The 20,623-nt window shown below is 40.4% G+C and overlaps 1 protein-coding gene across 2 annotated transcripts in view; it reads right to left on the reverse strand.

Annotated features, from left to right (window-relative positions):
• EPHA3 (EPH receptor A3) overlaps positions 1 to 20,623 on the reverse strand; it is a 234,468-nt gene that overhangs the window by 23,433 nt on the left and 190,412 nt on the right. For both annotated transcript variants that reach the window (XM_037378144.1, XM_037378143.1), the window contains exons 11-13: positions 15,749 to 15,934; positions 10,126 to 10,187; positions 7,594 to 7,803 (exon numbers count right to left, since the gene is read on the reverse strand). In XM_037378144.1, coding sequence (XP_037234041.1) covers positions 7,594 to 7,803; positions 10,126 to 10,187; positions 15,749 to 15,934 — 458 coding nt within the window. The remainder of the gene's footprint in view (positions 1 to 7,593; positions 7,804 to 10,125; positions 10,188 to 15,748; positions 15,935 to 20,623) is intronic.

A 20,623-nucleotide genomic window follows, 5' to 3' on the forward strand; every position in this document is an offset into this window, starting at 1 on the left:
ACAAGACCGAGTGGCTGGAGCACTGCCTGCCCGGAGGAGCGGGCAGGGGGAGCCTGGGCTGCAGGCTGAGGGTGCCAGCAGACCCCACAGGGTGCTCACCCACCACAGCCCATCTCAGCTGCCAGGACAAAACTGCCTCTGGGTTACTTGAGATACAAACTTTTAAAAAGGACTTTTAGAGTTTAGCCTCAACGCTGTGGACCACATCTGGAAAGGATCGTGTAGCTCGTGGGGCTGCTGGAGCCCAGGCACGAGGGACCAGCACCATGCCCCTTGGTGGGGTCTTCTGAGTTCCATCTGCCTGCCCGCGTTCCCGCAGGGACCAAGCCAGACCAACACTGGTGTTCGGTTTGAGATGAAGTGTTTCATATTCCTGGCCAGGTGGAGAGTAAAAGAGGAAATTGTTGATCCTTGCTGCTTTGGACAATATCAGACAAGCCCCAAACTCCTCTCACCTCCGCTGATCCCTCCCCTTGTGCCCGGAGGCACCAGCGCTGCTGGGAAAGACTGTGATGGGAAAGAAGCTGAGATACAGAGCTAAGTGTCCTCCGTGGGCTCGTGGAAACACAGCCGGGCTGGGCCTCGTCCTCCAGCAGTTGCCTCGGCTGCACGTTGAATAGAGGGATGGCAGAACAGACATCTACAGCATGCCATGTAAGAAAGCCCTCAAGGCAGAGAGCAGAGATGGTGTTTGTGTCGCATCAGCATCAGGGCTGGTTCTGTGAAACCCAGAAGCATCATCTTGGAGGTTTCAGTATATTACTCTGAAAAATCTGAATTCCCATGTGTGGCTTCAGGCTCATGTTTAATTTCATGTGAAGATATGAAAACGGAGTGCTTCTTGCTGAACCCTAGAGAAATAATTGCCAGATATCACATGGAAAAATGTGCTCATGGCTAGAACATGAGCAATTTAGGTAAGGGCAGGAAATATCATGTTTGATAGAAGGTCTTTACCTTCATAATCTCATGGAAAAAGTCATTTAAACAGTTGGAGAAACACATTTACACAAAATGACATTAATTAGTCTCCTAACATTTCGGGACTGCTTTATTGCAGGGTAAGTAATATGACAAACTCAGTGAAAAAAAGTTCTTCTGGCTTTGTTTGTTTTAGTGAAAAGTGAATGTACATCACCCCTAGATTCCATTACAAAGAAGTAAATTCTCTTTTCTAAGCCTCAGCTGTAACTCTATACGAGTCTACAGATATATGTAGCATTACCATAAATGAGAGTAAAATAAGGAGAGTATTAAAATGTAGCTAAAAAAGAAATCAACTGTCACTGAATGAAGTATGAAACTATAATTTTGCTATTCTGCTCCCCAATTTCTCATAAAAATGTCAATCTCATCTTTGTATTTAAAAAGGGGACTTTGTTGACTCATATTTTGAATAATTTAAAGCAAGAACAGCAAAAAATAAAAAAGTTCTGGTCAATAAATATTTTTTAGACAAATAGGCATTTTAACACAAAAACACTTTCCCCCAAAGGATTTATGCAACATTCACATTTTAGCAGATGTCCAAATATCAATATATGCAGAAAATCTGAAGAGCTGTATCAAAGTGAATGCATGGGGTTGTATTGCTGTTACCTTTGGAAATTATAAGGCTTGCTGTAATTCAGATTTTGAAATTAAAAAACCCACCATAATCATTCCAGCATTAGAAAAACCCTCTTCACTTCTCTCAGCGATTTTTAAGAAATACACATCTCATTGGAACATGTATCACCTATTTCGTTTTCTACTTTGCCAGAAATCAGAATATTCTTTGCAATATCCTTTGCTAGGATCAAAGATACCTTACATAATTTACCTTTGCAGAAATTAATCCAAGCACTTACTCCTAGACCACAGAGCTGGAGCTGGGGAAACCAAGCTCCCATACTTGTTTCTTTACTTGTCTCTTGGTTTTTAGCTGCTTTCCACAGTCTCCCAGTATTTACAATCAGTGTAATGATACCTGCTCGGTAAGCAGCTATGATGAAAGCGCTAAGAAATCTTACTTGGTTTTGTTGTTAATTATGCACTGGATGCCTGCTAGGATTTAATGCAATTTAATCTTCTTTACCTGCTATCTCTGTTTCTTATCTTCCACTGGAAAATCAGAAACTCTTAATATTATTGGCTGGTATTACTGGGCTCCTACCCTTCAAAATTACTATTATCGGGACTGAACATGTAAGACAAACTTGCTAAATGAAAAATCACTATAGATATGCCTAGGAAAAAGGTTTGTCCAAATCTGTTTGCTACAGGCTTATAAACAGAAATGTATATGTGCATGTATCACTAGCTATTGGTAATATAGTTCCTGATTATTTCCTGAAGATAAATACAGGTTTTATATATTTTTGTCATGGCCTCCTTTTAAGGGTGTGTTCATCATGAAGCCAAAGAAGCTGCCTGAATTCGAGTGGAAAGAAAGCATTAGTGTTAGAAATTGCAGGAGTTTGTTATTGCAGCTCAAAATCCCAGGCAGTCGAGGTCAGAGAACACTCTTGGGGTTTGAATTTAGTGAGCCAGCAGTAACCGAAAGTTTTATCTGCTCTAGATGGAGCTGTGATTCCTACAGCATCTGGTCATTCAGTGTAATTCATCTAAAGGCAATGAAGTCCTCGATTTATTTCTAGCACGTCTGGCGCTCCAGCAGCAGGCAGCTGTTTCCAGGCCTCCATAACCCACTCCGATATTCCGATTTATAATCTGTTACAGGGCGACTGCCACAGGCACCTAAGCCACAGGCCTGCGGAGAGGAGAATCAAGAAAAATGGATTCTAACAGAATTATTAGAAGAACTTTGCAGGAAAACCTGAAGATAAAAGCCTGACATTCGTTCATTACATGAGGATTTAGGCTAGTTCAGGAGGTATCTTACCGGTACAGAACAAGATGGTGTCACGTGAGTGAGATGAGCCTGATGTACCCTCTTAAGCACCTGAAAAATTACCTGATGCTACTTGTTCATCCATTACTAATGAATATTTTACCTTGAAATTATCTCCTTGTTGAGCGGTAAATGGTAACAGAACACCGTGTCTCTCCCTCGTGCTTACCAGGCAAGAGAAACTGTGGGGTTCTGGTTTCCATTTTTACCCCACCCTTCCAGACACAGCTTGCATTTTACCATCTTTTTTTGCAAATAAAGGGAATGAACGAACCACAACAAATCCCTGTCAAGCACCAGTGGCAATAGCACGTGCGTGAGCAATGGGACCCGTGTGCCCGTCCCTGCAGCGCAGAGCAGAGCAGCAGTATGGGGGGCACAGAGTAGAGCAGCGTTACAGGGGGCACAGGCTGGCACAGCACTTGCCATCCAAGCCCAGGATTTTTGAATAATGAGAATAATAAATAAAGTGGATGGTGTTTTACAGTGAAATGTCACGAACACCGGTGATGTATCCAACTACCTGCTTAAATAGTCAAAGTTTGTCTACTGATTACCCAAATATTATGCCTTTGAGAGACATAATTACAGGCCCTCTACATGAGCGATGTCTTAAATTTACTTTCACTTCGTACTGTGTCATTAGTCCACCCACCTGTCATGCAGACATCTAAAAATAATAAGAGTAAAACAGATCAATTTGACAATGACAATTTTAATACAGTCTTGGCCTTTCAATTAGAAGTGAGCAGGTACAGAGAACATAGATAATTACAGTACATCCCCTCTGGCATAAAGGGTCTGTCAAAAAAAAAAAAAAAAAAAAAAAAAAAAAATCCAAACACTCAGTCAGCTTGATTCACATGCTGGCTTCTGTTTCTGTAAGCAGGCAGACCACAGGTTACCAAAAGCCTTTTGTAGTTATCGAGTCAGTGACAATAATTCAGGAGGTAAAAAATGACCCTGTCAGGCAGCAAAGTTTCCTTACAACTCCCGAGTCCCTGTAGCCCACATACGCACCTATGGTCTTTGCACTGTCCTTCAGAGCTCCTGTACAACAGTGCAAATATCACAGATTATATATCCCTATATATACATTATTGATATATGAAAGGATACATGTTCATATCCTTTAGGCAAAGCTTCAGACGCGGCTTCTGAGAGCAGCACAGCACAGAATTTCACCCGTCAGTGGTGTGCACTGCAAGCCCAAAGGGCTGGCTGGGCTTCCTGGGGGCACACCAATCCCAAACGGCAATTACCAATTAAAGCAACGGAATTGTTCTCGGTCTTAGACATTTTCAGGCACAAAATAGGGGTAGAAGTGGAGGCTAAACAGACAAAACACCCATCTTTGCAGCTACCTTTATTAATTTCCCTAGTACTGCTGATATTAAACGGAGAACTGGGAGTGGGAAGAGGTGGAGGGGAGGCAAAAGTTTCTACCTGTTAATATAATATGCAATCTTTACTATTTGAATGTTTGAAACTGAGATTATAAATTGGATTTTATTATTATTTTTTTCCTTTCAGAGATCTTACTGAGTAGTTGTCATCTTTTAGTTGTAAAGGCAGGAAACTGTTTGGGATGATGTAATTATTTTAAAAAGTGGCAGTATTTTTATCCTGGTTTTGTCACATATTTACAGCTTGCAAAATGCACTCGGAGCAGCCTAGGAAATGGTCCTGTGTTTTGCGATCAGACAAAGCAGCAGGAACACGAGCTGCCCAGTTTTTCTACCAGTGGAGTGGAGCTCTGCTTTACACTCATGGTCCCCAGTTGTTTAAGCTGGGGATCAAACTCAGGGACACGCTAGCTGGACATAGATATGAGACTCACTTCAAAGGAAACTTGAGCAAAAAGGTGAAAAACCTTTTTTTCTCTCAGAGATTCTCTCAGAGACGAGATGTGGCAGAGGTATATCCAGCAACTACTTTTCAAGAAAATTAGATTTGTCCTAGATTGTATTTGAAGGTTTTAATTATCTGAGCATCCTCCTGCAGCAGTATCCATATATACCATAAATGCCAGATGGAGTTTACTGAACACAGATGATTACACTTTACAAAACAGTTTCTTGCCATCTGATTTCCCTATCTAAATGTAAATAGGCAGGTAGGCTTAGAAAATAGGTGGCAGAAGGAGAGGAATTAAAAAAAATATCCCAATATTGCACCTGGACATATGAATTTCACATGTAACACTGGCTGGAAACACTGACATCCTGCACACCCCGGTTTGTCCTACCCACCTGTGGGTGTCAGTCGCTGGTGTACATTTAATTTTCAGGGAAGTGCCCTTCTCTTACAAAGCTGTGTGCTATACCGTTGGATGGGAAGCTGATTTTTCCTCCCTATACAACTTCTTCATCTAAGCTACCTAGGACTTAACAGTATCTTCAGCTCTTAATGCTAGTACACAGAATGCTGATAAAAATACTAAAGTGGAGATTAGTTTCCATGCCCTGATGAATTTTGAAATAAGAGAATTGAACTTCGAAGCCTGGCAGAGGTATGTGTCTGAGCAGAAGAACACATATTGGGGGTGGGAGGAGAAATAGAGACTTCTCACCCACGGAGATATTTACAGAAAGGGCATGTGCAAGAAATAGTATATAAATATGCTGTGCTCGGTGCTGGGAATTAGTATCCCATTTTGGGCATCACATTTAAGGAAAATGTACTTAGGTTGAAAAGAATTCGAAGGAGACCATCAGGAGCAGTAAGTTTAGAAAAAATTCTTAGAAAATAAAAGAATGGAGAGATGAGTGTGAAGGGAACAGCAATCTCCGTTCATGTAAGCAGCCGCTTTAAAGGGGAGATCGATCACCTGCCTGCGGGCAGCGGTGGTAGGACACAGAGTAATTGCCTCAGCTTGCAAGCGTATGTCCTGGGGGAGGGAGGTTAAGCAGGAGACTAGATAAATACTGTATCTAAAACTGTTTACCTTGGGGACAGTTACACCCATTACTTTCACAGGTGTTTTTAAGAGGGCAGACAAGTATATCTGACAAGGCAATACACCGCCGGCTGAGCTACAGACAATTCATTTTTGAGGATATCTTGCACAATATTAATAATTTTGTGTGTGTATATATATATGTGTTTGTGTGTGTGTGTGTATATATATATATATGATTGCTGCACCTATACTGAGCATGAAAACTGGTTTCTCCTGCCTCCTGATATTAACCATGACAGACCTCTGCAGACGGTTTTCTAAGGCGGTACATATTGCGTATTTCTAACAACATGCCAAAGCTTATCAGAAGTCAAAGAAAGCACTGAAAGGTCAAAAAAAGAACAGTCGTTATGCCTATTAAGTTATGAAGGTATGATTGATAAACACGTATCTATAAATACACGTGTATGTAATGCGTACATAATGCATAAGAAACCAGCTAGGATTTCTTTACTCATTTGTCATGTTATATTATTTCAATCATGAAGCAGATAGCATGCAACTACCAGAGTCATGGATCGCTCCTCTCAGTGGCCAGGGATGAAGGAAGCCCTAGAAAACCCACACTAAGATTCTGCTGATACATTCTACTCTAACCCGGTTTGTACAGTGAAGGGGAGGCGATCGCTAGCATCAATGCAAATTGCGCTTGACTAAGAAACTGGATATTGATGTCACTTTTTCTAAAGTTAATAAAAGCCACTTGCAATACGATTAAAGTGAACAACCAGCCATCACAATAATAATAATATTATCGTAATATGTAATAATAATATGTAATATTTGCGTACACAGAATGAAATGCATGCCTGAAAGGTTTCCACAACAAAAGAGAAGTGCTACTCAAGCGAGAACAAGAGGTGCAGCAAAGCTGTTTGTAGGAGACACTGTGGCTTTCCTAAGGCTCTGAATCAACACCACAACTTATGGGTAGTTTTTCAGGCAGGATGAAATTTAAAAAAGAAACAAGTAACAGCCTACACGATGGGGAGTCCCCTATATGATAAAAGCTTCTTTGTCTCCAGACAAAACAGTCAGAGGTAACTCTCCTCCTTGATGTCATTACCTCTCCAGAAGATGGGTACCACTTTGTATATATCATACAAGAAGCAGGTTTATTATACATACTGTTAAAAAGATATATAGGTATTTATTTTTTTTTGCTTTACTCAATCTATTACTCAGTTAGGAGTACAACATCAGGTATAACAGACACACCCTCACAGAACAGTGATATCAGTATGCTCCAGTCAGACATCTGTCCCATCATACAAGAAAACACAAAAAGGTTAAAAAAAAAAAAAAAAAAAAAAAAGGTTATTATTGCTGGGAAGGATTTTCTTTTTCCTGGGTAGAAGCTCAATCAGCAGTGTAACAAAACCTGCTCAAAGCACACATGAATTCTTTCATTATTGTGTGCCAAAACTACTCAGGCCTTAATTATGAGATTCACTCCTTTACACATCCAGCAAAAAGAAAATGAGCCAAGAATTCTGCATATTTTTTTAAAAAATAATCTACCAACAGAAACCATATTTTTTGCCTTCTATCTTCTCTGAGACATGAATTAAAAAAATAGCTGTGATGAGTGTAAGGTTTATCGAATATCTCTTGGCGTGCAGGACTGGACGGCCTCTGCAACACAGGGTATAAACCTTAGGGACTCCCCTCGGATTTCAGTCTAACTTTGTCACCACCAAGAAGAATTTTAAAAGGATAAACAAAGACAGAAACTCACCCTCGTGGTGTAAGCAGCTTCTGGGTCATCTTCCAGTACACGAGAGAGACCAAAATCTGAGACTTTGCATACCAAGTTGCTATTAATGAGGATATTACGAGCAGCTAAATCTCGATGGACATAACCCATATCTGACAAATATTTCATGCCAGATGCGATCCCTCGAAGCATGCCTACTAGCTGGATGACTGTGAACTGGGCATCATGTTTCTGGAAAACATTCGAAATGTCATTTCAGAGATTGCTCTTGTTCCTCTTTGCACAGAATTTTTGATAAAGACCCTGGAAGCTCCTCAAGTGAACAGCTCGTGAGTCAGGGGTTACGATTTACATGTCACACATGGAACTACTTGGATCCGTGGAGGACAATTTCCTAACCAGCTGAGGGAAGGGGGCAGATTTTCAATTCAGATAAAAATTCATTTTTCCCATTCTTGCTGTCATCAGAATTTTAATTTCCTAGATGGGAGCTGTGTGAAAGCAGCACATAAATCCAAGTTGTGTGTGCTCCTGAGACTGGAGAGTCAGGACTTTTGAGAGAAACATGTCCAGCTTCCCTGAAAGGCCATAGGAATTGTTAGTGAAAATCCCAGCCTTACCCAATGGACTAATGAAAGTTTTCTATTACACAAGCATATATTTATTTATTTATTTTAACAAAATCAAGTGCCGATCTGATTCAGTGGCTTTCAAATTCCATTAAATTTAAACTAATTCCTCAGAATTTTTCTCAACTTCAGGAACACAAAAATCACTTAAACACACTGTGACTTAGCCTAGAAACCAAGAGTAGCATATATTTCTAATTGCCTACTTTTAGACACATGCTTTAAATCCCCCAGCTCTTACTAACGCTGTTTGTTAACGTCTAGCTTTGATACTGATATATAGATACACAGACGGCAGGACTACAGTGCGCCCTGGTGCAGCTCTCAAATGAATTCCCCGGTGCTGGAGATGTATCATCGTGGGCAGCTCTCCAGCTCTTCCTGCTGCTTCTTCCAGAGTTTTATTAAATGCATGGGAGCCGGCTCTGCCATGTGGGGTAAGCTCACATGCATCAGTCCGCAAGACTGATTGCGTTTATTCCAATTTTGATTAATATACTTAGGGGCAATATTAGCACTGTAAACATTAGACAGATATACGACACAGCAGATGCTTAAGGAGCTTCTCAGAATTCCCTTTCATGAAGAATTAATTATTATAAACGACTCATAGCAGTTCCCTGTTATGAAACCTTCTTTAACTAGAGCCAACACAAGAGCATCTATATAGACTCTGGGAAAGATTTAGCTGGAAATCAGAAGAAGGTTTCTAACCGTGAAAGGAATCAGATGCTCAGATAGCCTCTCAATAGCATTGGGGAAAGCAAACCAACTAGTTTTAAAAGACATTTATAAAAAAAGATTGCATTGCCTGAGCTGCCTTGTGATATTAATGAGTCATAAGGTTCTTATCTATGTTTCAACACAACAGTGGAGAAAAAAAAAAAAGAAAATCACACCCTAATGAGCGAACAGGCCAAACAACTGCTTTGTACAGTCAGAAATTACCCTCCTCAGAGCTTTCTTCAAGGATTTTAAGCCTCAACAAAATATATATAGTTCAGTACAGACATATTTCATTCAGATATATTGACACATTATTTATATGTATTTTACATGCTCCACTGGACATCATAACATATATAGTACATACTGAAATGAAGGTTGACAATATATCCCCTTTTGGGGTTAAACATCTAGTTCAGTGTTATGAATTTGGGGGATAATGTCATTCAACCGTGGCAGAACCAAAGCAGTCTCCCAGCCACAGCTGAGTTTGCCCTAACAAATTAAAATTAAACTCGTGTTTCCCCTCAGATGGGATTTCATTTCTGCTACACTTCTTGTTTTGCCACAAGTAAATCTTGGTGACACAGGGAGCATTCAAATTTTTTTAGGCTCACTACCAACTTTGACAGAAAACAAAGATAAATCAACAGCAGTATTAGTATGTCCAAGGTTGGGGAAAGAAAACAGGCCAAGAAAGTTTGCTAGCAAAACGTTTCTGACACCCTTAGGTATGGGGTTAGTTTCTAAATTTTTCATATTTAGGGAAACAGCTCTTGGCTCAGTACTGGTGGTTTAATGATAAAATTTTCACAAATCTTTTGGAAATTGCTTGGTAGGACATGCAGGCCACCAACCAATAAGTCTAACTGCATTAGAGCGGCAGTTCAGCCTCAGGAAAACATTTTTGTGTGCCAGAATGTTATTTTGGTTTTGTTTAGTTTTTTATCGATGCAACATTCTAATAAAACCAATAGTTTTGTCATTCTGGACTAATGCTTACTGTCAGCAGTCAAAATGGACTAGTGAATCCATGCCTGGCTTTCTAAGCACATCATGATGCACACAAAACCAAACAGAAATAATGAAATATCAAGCGACAAGAGCTGACGATGAATCAAACAAGAGTGGCAGCAAATTCATAACAAATTCAGAACAAGAGGCAGTTCTGTACCATCCGGTTTTCTGTTGCACTTACCCGCAGGAAGCTGTCCAAGGAACCGTTTTCCATATATTCAGTAACAATCATAACCGGTTTACCTACAAACAGATTACAGGGGTCAGGCATCTAAAGTGAATACGTAACGATCAGTAAAAACAGCATTTCCCAAGTGTGCCCAAATTTTCCAAACCCTGAGGATAATTTTACATTTAGAAAGCAAGCAAAAGATGCGTGGGCAAAAGCAGCTCCGTCCACAACGTAATTATGATTCCACTGACATCAGCACAAGTACAGTCATGTCAGGATAAACAGATTGGATTTTAAGCAGCTCAAGTCCCAAGAAACAAAGCAAAGTATCCTGTATTTTCAGTGTATAGCATCTTATCCATCACTGCTGAATATTCTGTACCTAACTGTTGAATTCATGCAGTGAAGCTGGTGTATTCTGCCGTGCATTTTCCCCCAGGTTCCCTCTAGGAAGGGAACTGGGCACTTGCTGGGCAGGGAGCCGCAGTTTCTCTCGAGGTGCCGTGCTCTGCACGAGCACAGTCAACAAGTTCCTCAGATACTACTCCAAGGGAGAGAGTAAGTAGCATACTTGGAGGCACTAGCCCTCAGGAGGGTATTCACAACGCACTTAAACTACTGAGCTGCAGCATTTTCCTGGCATAAGCCGAGGAGAATATTGGGGTGGGGACACAGATGGAAAGGGAAGTGCAGGATAAAAGTAAGGGAGGACACTGGGAAGAAAGCCCCCTTGCACGGCTGGGGGTTAGCCCTCTTTCCAGGAGCCCTGCCTCCCTCTGCATCGCAGTGGCTGACAAGAGGAACCCCCCCTCCCACCAAGCACATCGTAGCGATGCATCCACTGGGCAGTGGCCAGCTCTAAGGGAACAGCCCTGCATCCTTGAAAAGCCTCTAATATTTTTCAAAGCTTGCCCACGCAGGTTCAGATCAGTTTTTGAAACCATTCTCTCTACCCTAAGGTATTTTGTAACACGACCAAGGTTTTATATGCAACTCTGACATGCTGGAGAGAAATGAATACAAAAACTTAATGTCATTACAGTGAAGTTTCCAGACAAAGGTCATTGCCCTGCTAATATTTTACCATCATATGGATTGTGTTATTTCATAATATTTCTAAAGCTTGGTTTATTTTCTCTTTGTGCTAGAGAGAAAGGTGGGTGAAAGCGTGAAGTTATTTCAGGCGATGAATTATTATTTCACATATAATGCAGGAAGGCATCTGACCACAAAAGCATGATGAAGGCCTGCATATTGCATAGCGGTCATGGTGATATTTCAGCTTTTAAAATTGAACAGCATGAGGCTTGAAAGAGGTACCCAGTATAATTAAAAGTGAAAAAAAGCCATTAAAAAATCAAAGTAAACGGTAACAACTCCTTTTCTGTTTGTTTTTCAGAAAACACAACTTTTACCAAATAGAAATTCTTCAAAGGGATATATTAATTTCAAAGAATGAGTTTAATATAATGAGAAGAGAATCCTTTGCCCTTTTCACATGGATTAATGGGTTAAAATATCTTCTTTCTGCTGTGTGAATGATGTGTTATACTGTGGGAGTCACACTAATGGGGTATCGACAATACCCCTAATAATAGGAAAAAATGCTTTAATCAAACATTAATCTTAAATTATATAGGATATGGTGCAGATAAAAGACCTAACAATGTAAAGTCTCAAAAAAAACCCCAAAAACCCAAAACAAAAGAACCCAAACCTGTTGCTTGCTCACTCCTTTTAGCAAGAAATACGCAGCGCAAGGAAAAGTAGCTAACTTACACTGTGTGTAACGTCAACCCAAAGGTGTTTCTTGTAACACACAGAAAATGCTGCTGGATGTTTTGAGTAAAGGCCATGTACTGATGGGGCTATCCAAAACTTTCTGTGATAAATCCACATACTTGGAAACCAGGAGACAGTTGCCTGTTTTTTGTATAAACTCCGGCAATTTTAGGACACGTCAGAAGGCTGAAATTAGAGTAAGAAGATACGCCTTTCAAATTATTAAGAGAGCATCCTCCTGCCTTGCTCACCCAGACTCCGAAAGCCCCAAGTGCAGGGTTTCACTCTCATGCAGCTGGGAACGTGTCCATAACAAGAAGCATATGCTCTGAAGGAGCACGGGGCGCTTTTAAAAGAACATTCTGCATTCATTTATCAAAGCACAGCCGTTTATACATGATAACAACTTGTGTCAACAGTGTTGCTGAAATTTATTATACTAACAGGTTACAAATTGCTGTAAATTATTAATAAACTAAGCAGAACATGCACGCTGGTTATTAAGACTACTGCCTACAGCGCGCCGAGGAGACCGGTCGAGCGGCAAGAAAAGGCAGAACAGAAATCAGCGTGAAGCAGGGGAACAATCCTGTGCTGGGGCAAAGGGCTGAAGCTGTATCTAGTGGGTGCACCCCCTTCGTGCTGCTGGTGGGTTGTCCCACCCGCAAACCAGGGCCACCCCAGCTCCAGAACTTCTCAGACCAAACGGTCTCGTCATAGGGATGGTGGCTGTTGCAGTTATTAGGAGTCGCTTCAGAAGATCTGCTCAGTATGAAACGCTAAAGCATGGCTAAGGGGCGCCTGTCGAAAAGAATGTGGTTAATGAAGAAAAGGTCATATTGCCTGTGCCTGCATTGAGAGCCATCCAGCAAATGCTCCACAGGCTCGCTACTGACTGTACAGCAACTAACGCTTTTGAGTGAGATTTAATACCTACCATTAAGAAGTATGAACACTCGCTAACTTGTTATTACAGTATATTGCTTTGGTTTATAAATAATAATAATAATAAAAAAAACCACACCACCAACAAACCCCACAACCTTCTCACCCTTCTACCGCCCTACAGAATGTTATAGCAAATAAATGATTACTTGCGTGTATGCCATATAATTTTACCCAGTAAAATGGATACAAATAGTTCCCGAGCTGTTTCCTCAGCTCCTATATCCGAGCTATGCGGAAAGGGTGCTGTATCCCTGAGGCTTTCATTGACTTCAGCTGGGAATATTCAGTGCTTGCTCTCTCATACTGACATGTGATAGGCAGCTGGCACTCCCAGCCCCCCCAAAACAGACAGCAGGCTGCTGTGAATACAGCTGAGTAGCAAACTTTGTAATAGTCACTTACACAGAATACAGACAGAATTAGTAATGCACATTCAAAAGCAATGCACAAATTCCTGCGTGCACAGCAATTAAATTATTTTCTCAAGTGCCACAGGAATACAAAATGTAACAAAATAGATTTTAGCTCAGCTGTGTCCTGACTGATGCTGGCGTTTCAAGTAATTTTGGGACTGCAAATCTTGTTCTGACTGTACAAAGCGTGTGTCATTAAAAAGCAGGAGATAACTTGTATTTGTACAGGCAGACCGGGCAGCCCTTTCCTAATGGAACCGCGAGACCTAAGCTGAAGCGTGACTTCTTTATTATTTAAATCAGCAAAACAGACTCATGAATCACACCTAGAGAAAGCATTATTATTGTAATTCTGTCTCCTCATAACACCGAGGGGTTTAAGTACCCTTCACTAGTTACTTTTAGACATATTCCTGTGGTTATTTTTTCTTTCATATAAGTTGTTGCAGTAAGCTATGAAATTCTTCTATACCTATCCATGCTTGTAAAAACTTGAATCATGCAATTTTAAAAAAAGATTCCTGAAAACCAATAAACCCACCCACTTCGGAACAAAGTATTTGGTATACTTCTGCCCAGTTAAAACTGGAAATCTCCTCAGCGCATTCCAAGCCGTTCACTGAAATGGCAAGAGGTTGCTTTGCCAGCAGAGTCCTCTAGGATAACTAGGAGATATCCTACCGATTTTTCCACTCCCCTGAAAAATCTCAGAGCATTCCTGGTTATTTTTTTTAAGAACACCTCATATAAAATCTTATTGAGCTCTCACCTAATAACTACTGCAGGTAGATAAATCTGATCATCAAATTTTTATCACGTTATGCTGCAATGGATGTTTAGAAAGTGTAGCTGAAGTCTCTGAATTTATGTGTCACAGAACAAGCCCGTTTTGGTGCTTCACGCAACCTCACTCTTCTACTACCAACTATTTCTGCCCTTCCACCTCCAAGTGGAGGACAAGCAGCAGCACAAGCAACGAGAGCCAGAACTTGCCTAAATGGGGCAGCGTCACCAGCACCAAATCCCACCAGCTGCTCGAAAGGGGAAGAGCAGGTAGGATCCGGGTGGCTTCGAGGAGCTGCCGTGGCCGCCGTGGGAAAGCTGGGTGGCAGCTCAAAGACCAAGGCCACCGTTCAGGAATTCCTGTGACAAACCTGCTGTTTGCCAGCTTAACAACAGGGCAGCTGGAAAGGGTTCTGCAAGTATGTTACTTTTCCAGGAGGGTACCGCACGTGGATAGAGGTTTCAACTACTTTTTTGGTCACAAAAAGAGAAGGTGATTTGTTACCATAAACATAGACAAAAATATGCTTTAAAAAAAAAAAAAAAAAAAAAAAAAAGAAACAAAAACTGGAAGAAAAAACCCCAAAAAAACCCCAACAAAGCTACACAAACAAAAAGGAAAAAGAAAGAGAGAAAAAGAAAAAAAGGGAAAAATAAAGAAAAAAAGAGAAGAGGACAAGAAGAGAAGAGAAAAAAGAAGAGAAGAGACCACAAAGCGCAAACCCATAACAAAAACACCCAAAGGCAGATTTAGAAAATATCAATTAGTAAAAGTACACATATTATCAAAGAAATAAAATCAAATTTACTGCTGACAGCTTTAAGCCCCAAGATTTTTATTTTTCTGAGATTTTACTAAGAAGTATAAATTCTGGAGGATCAGGATCTTTAAAATGCCTCATACTGGTACACACTGAGTATCACACCCAGTGTTTTCCCTGCATGAAAACCATGTTGGAAAAAGTCTGGACTTATTTATTTACTAGTATCTGTTGCTGTAGCCAGGTAGGCTGTTCATTAATTTGCGCTAAAGATAAAATCTAATGATTTAGTTGCAAGCAGAACACATTGCTTCAGTGCAATTAGGGAACCTTAGGACATCAGACTCCACGGCTCCTAACAGATTATCAGCCACTGCCTCTTGGCCACTTCGTAGCAATTTGTAGCTCTGGAGTTTATTAAACCTGCTACTTTATTACTGAGCTGCAGTGTTCTACAGAAATGCTCCTTTTCCCCCCCAAGTCCCCTGTATTTTTATTCCCCAATTTCTCCCAGCTCGTCAAGCCAGGGCAGTGTTTCTAAGCTCCCAGCAGCCGGAGAGCAGCAAGGCAGCGAAGGTCCTGCAGCTGCGTGGTGGGCAAGACCCTCGACCACCACCAATGTGTTGTTGGATCCTGCAGCGTGGGTTTAGCTGGTGCATTCACATGGGTAATTTTTTTCCTGCTTTTGAAGAAATACAATATATGTTGCGAAAGCCAAACTCTGTGTTTCTGCTGTCATCTCTTTTGAAGGATATTTGGTACATATTGACAGGGTTATGACATAAACATTTCTGGAAGGGTTTGGAGAGCATAAACGTGGGTGATTCTAGTTTTTATTTGCTTTTGCTCAGTCTTGAGAGATCAGCAAATCACAGAATAAATTAGGTTGGAAGGGACCTCCAGTGACACATCCCATGCAAAACAGATGCCCCTGTCATCTCTTACTTTTAGTGACGACTCCCTCTAACCGAATGATATTAGGGTGGTCAAACTGTCCCATGATGCTGGCTTCTCCCAGGAAGTCCCTTCTCTGTTTTTCAGTGTAGCCAACTTTCAGGGTTTTGATAGCCACTGAAATTTCCTTCTTCGAAGGCAGCTTTAGGCGCCCACTGCACACTTCTCCAAACTCCCCTAAAAAAGTGGAAAAATGACAAAAGATGAAATGCAGTTATTTCATGGGGATTTAAGAAAGAAGCCCCAGCATTCAGCAGAAGTCCCTGAAGTAGGATGTTTACTGATGGGCCATGGACCAGAGCTCCAAAGGAGGCCTTTGGGCAACTACTTTGCATTTCCATGCTTAGGTTCTCCAGCTGTCAAACTGGACAATGTCACCTAGTTACACTGCATAACCAGATGACTGCAAAAATGCAACCAGAAAATTCCCTTTTTGTTTCAGTTGATGCACTTTGAGACAACAGTAGGAGGACTAACTGATTAATGCAAGAGTATCAGAATAGTCATGCCTCCGTGTGAGCACTGCACTCTTCATTTCTACCCAAACAGAGAGAGTACAGTTCCCAATTATTTTATTTCTTTCAATTAAAGTAGCAGGATACTTCATAAGATAAGGAATTTATCTATGCAGCTGCAAAGAAAAAAGAAATCCATACAAACTATCTTTGTTCTACCACTATTCAGAGAGATCTAATCGTGCCAATACACACTGTCACTATGGGACTACGGGACTTGATAGTCCACCGTGAATATCGTGCCCACTGTGTGTTGTGTGAGATCCCTCAATAGAAGATGGCAGGTATCACTGCATGTCTACTTTTATATAATGTGGTTTATCCTTTGCTATGTAACGTCCAAGGAGAGTGCACAGGGAAAATCATCGTAGCATTCAAATAAGCAAGTACGAAATATGTTCACAAAATGCTGGAAGAAGGCATCTCATTTGAAAATTTCTGCATTTAACTCATGATTGCATAAAGCATTTAAGGAAGTCGCAGTATCATAAAAAACATTTGAGCAGCAACTGACTTTTGATTCCAAATTATCCAACCCTCTACCTTAGATTTCATATATCGTGAATTGCACACGCACCCCACTTAAATTAGAGTAGCAACTTTTTGTCTTTTTGCTTAAATGACAAAATAATTGAAATAACGAACACCCCCCCCCCCAAAAAAAAAAAAAAAACAACAAAAACAAAAACCAGAGAATGGATAAATTGTACAAGAAATATGATGGCAAGAATTGCCCTACATGATTATTTATATTTAAAGACAAGGAAAACACTTTACTGAACAAAGAAGAGAAGAAAGGTGGTTTGTTTTGTGGTTGATGGTTTTTTTTTCAAGAAACTAGAGGGTGTTGCTGGAGGACTTTAACACTCATTTTCCAACAATACATGCCTGTTCAGGTTCTTTTGTCAAAATACACAAGATCTAAATATATATTAGCCCCTCATATGCCTTATTTTGGCATGTATCAAGTAGCCTTGTATAGAAAGTTTAGCTTGGAAACAAACAAACCCTATAAATCTAAATCTAGGTGGCATAATTTTTTATGCAAACTGGGAATTTTGTTTTTATTTGTGAGTGAAACATCATGGAAAGAGTGATTGTACTGCTTACATAGGAGCTTTTCCCAACTGAATGTGTAGTACATCGAAATTCTGAAGATGTCCCCGCTTGTTGCAGGGGAGCTGGTCTCGGTGACCTTTAAAGGTCCCCTCCAGCCCAAACTATTCTAGGATCCTATGGTACTATGCAAGAGCATTGCTATGCCTCTAAAGAGCAAAGGCACTTGGAGCTCATTTGCCCACAATGGTTCTTTTTTTATCTCTGCAGCTGATTGTTTACATTAAGCAACATCTGTGAAAACCAAAAATGACCCAAACCCACTGAAATAAGATATCTGTAATAGGCACATTTAAATCATGTTGCTCTTCATAGACTTAATGCTCAAAAATGTGATGCATTGACAGCCCTTCACTGTTGACTTCAGATGTGGTACCACATGGGATATATTTTAGACGTTACATTCAGCCCATTTATGAGCAAACTGAAATTAGTCTTTCATCAGCTTGCCATCAATATGGCTGGCATTAAAGTCCATGTCCCATCTGTGCCACTGCAATTAAGGAGTGATAAAAGGGAGCAATAAAAATGACCAGGATCTTAAAAGTCAGGGCTGTGTGCTCACGTTCAAAAACTCAGGAAATTTGTGTTGTTTATACACAACAAGGAATGAGAAGGGACATAACAATAGTTTTGGCTAATCAACATTATGCTTATAAATAAGGTGGACACCAACTCCTTTTTCTATACACAAAAGGCAAACCAAAGTAGAGTTGCAAATTACAATAAAGGTCAGTTAGATCAGGAAAAAAATTCTAACAGTAAGGACACTTGGATGGCGCAAAAGATTTTTTAGGGAGACTATTAACTCTTCTGTCTTGGAGACTCTGAAGAACAAGCATGTCAAGAATGGTACCTAACAAGTTCTGTTTTGGGCAAGGGTGTGGACTTAATGACCTCTTGAGGTCAGTTTTCAGCTTTATTTTCTAAGGGTTCTCTGCTAGACAAAAAAAAAAAAAAAAAAAAAAAAAAAAGCAAATGTGTTACAGGGTGATGACTTTTCTCTGTTGCTAACCCAGGCTAGATTTGAATCAAGAACACAGAAGTGAATGTCACCGTGTCTTATCACCAGCTGCTAAGCTGGTCCATCCTTTAGGCACGATACTGTGCTATTAATGGAATAACCAAAAAAAATTAGAAACAGGATATATCTTTATATACATATATACTACTAACATAGCACTTACATTACATCCATCATTTCCAACATTATTTGTATTTCAGGCTGCCAAGACGGGCAGCAACTCAGAAAATGAATTGTAAAACCTATTACTAGTAACTAATGGGTGCTGAGTTCTGTTCAGACTTCTTAATTAAAAATACTCAACCTCTGCAAGCCAAAATGACCGGTATACTTTACCAAGAGCAAACACTGCTTCAGTTCAAAGAGTAAGCCCAGCTCAATACTGTCAGAGCACCACAAAGAGGAAGAGCAAAGCACGTCTTGAAAACAGAGGGAAGGGAAAAAAAGGGCTTGAAATAAACCTTGTAAAGCCCAGCTTTGTCTTCTTTTCTATGTTTTAATGGTCCAAAAAGCTCTAACAAGCTAACCCCTTAACGCTATTGTCAGTTACTGTCAACGGAGACTACAGCTATGATTTCATCAAGCAGTTCAGCAATCAATCCCTCATTTTGGACCGGAATCATGTGTCTGATATTTGTTTGACTTTTGGGAAGGGAAAGGTTACAGCTAATGTCCATCAACACAGTTCCATTTGGCCATGGCTGCAGAAATTAGAACTTGGGTGATTAAGTGGATTCCACAAGCGCCTCAAGGCCAGTGCTGCAGGAGACTAAAAGTTGGACCCTTCCTAACAACGGAGCTTACTGCTGTCCACGAATATAAAATGGGTTTATTTTCTTGGAAAATGATTTCACTGGAAAAATCTCACTGGGCAGCCCAACTATGTTAACCTTTGGCTCTTTTGTATACAGGGCACTATGGATGCTACATAAGCCTACCTGGTCAACACCCATAAGTGGCACGAGTTACGCTACATCTTTTGCCTGGAAATCATTATTACATGGTCCCGCTAGATGGACTGGATCTCATCAAATATTGTTTAGGAGGAATAAGGACTTGTGTTTGAGTTCGAGGGTGGAAAACCTGGCAGTGATTTTAAGAGATGAAGTTGATGGCTTTTCACATAAAGCCTTTCTGAAGTGTTTATTTTTAATTATGCTACACACACAAACATTGTATAACCTACCCTGCAGAGTGATAGGTCTATTTACGTGTGGAAAGCAAATAGATATTATTAGGAGAGCTGTTCATGATATAAAGATCTCTCTTAAGGAGATCTTAATTTCTTTTTAAATGGGCTACTTAGTGCATCAGTGAATGGCATTTGCTGTGCATTTAGACCCAGAGGACAAATAAAAGATGACTCTGAAATTAGCTACTCCCTTCACTTTGTTGTGTCTTAAGTCACGATTGCGCTGCCGTGCACAGAACTCCCTCGGAGCTGGAGAGTCAACTGAGCTGAATGTTTCATAAACATCATGAACCTCAGCAATGATCTGCAAGTGCTCCCTGAGACACTGCCAGCCTTCACAATAAGTTCATGGACCAGTAGTCCCTAAATTTTAGAAATACTTTGATTAACAAGAAGTTATCCTACAAGTATGTTTAAGCGTTGAAAGAAAAGCAAATGCTTGTTTTCGCGTTCAGCAAAGCACATAGTTAAATCCATCCCAAATTGAGAAAGTACTTTCTGTAGTATTCTTTTGCTATCCAATTGGCTTTAAACTTCTTAAGTGGTTTGCTGAACTGGGTCTGTAAAAACAAGTGAGTTGTTTTAAAATAAAAAATCGCTGTAAAGAAAAATCTGGAAAAGTGGCTCCTGAACTCAATTTTCTTATGCTTAGCCTCCCACCAAAATCCCTCGTGCTCTTCTGGAGGTTCTTTTGGACAAGAGTATTTCCTGATTGCATTTGGGTGTGTTTTCAAAGCTATGTAAGCTGCCCTCTCCTCTCAGAAACTTCTGGCTAAAGCTGTGAAAAATGACTTGGGAAAGCACCTCAGAAGATCAAGATTACTTGCCTGACTTGAAGGTCTCATTACTTACGTCACACTTCAATGCAGTTAAATGAATCCCTTCTCAAATCACTGTCTTCTTATAATTTCATTCACATTTGCATTTGTAACAGAGAAGGGCAGGAAAAGACCAAGTCATTCACTCCAATAAGTCATTGACTCAAGTAGGAGACAGGAAACACCTTTCTGCCTTGGGGG

Source organism: Falco rusticolus, chromosome 2, assembly GCF_015220075.1.
Source record: "Falco rusticolus isolate bFalRus1 chromosome 2, bFalRus1.pri, whole genome shotgun sequence".
In the NCBI taxonomy this organism is placed as follows: Eukaryota; Metazoa; Chordata; class Aves; order Falconiformes; family Falconidae; genus Falco; species Falco rusticolus.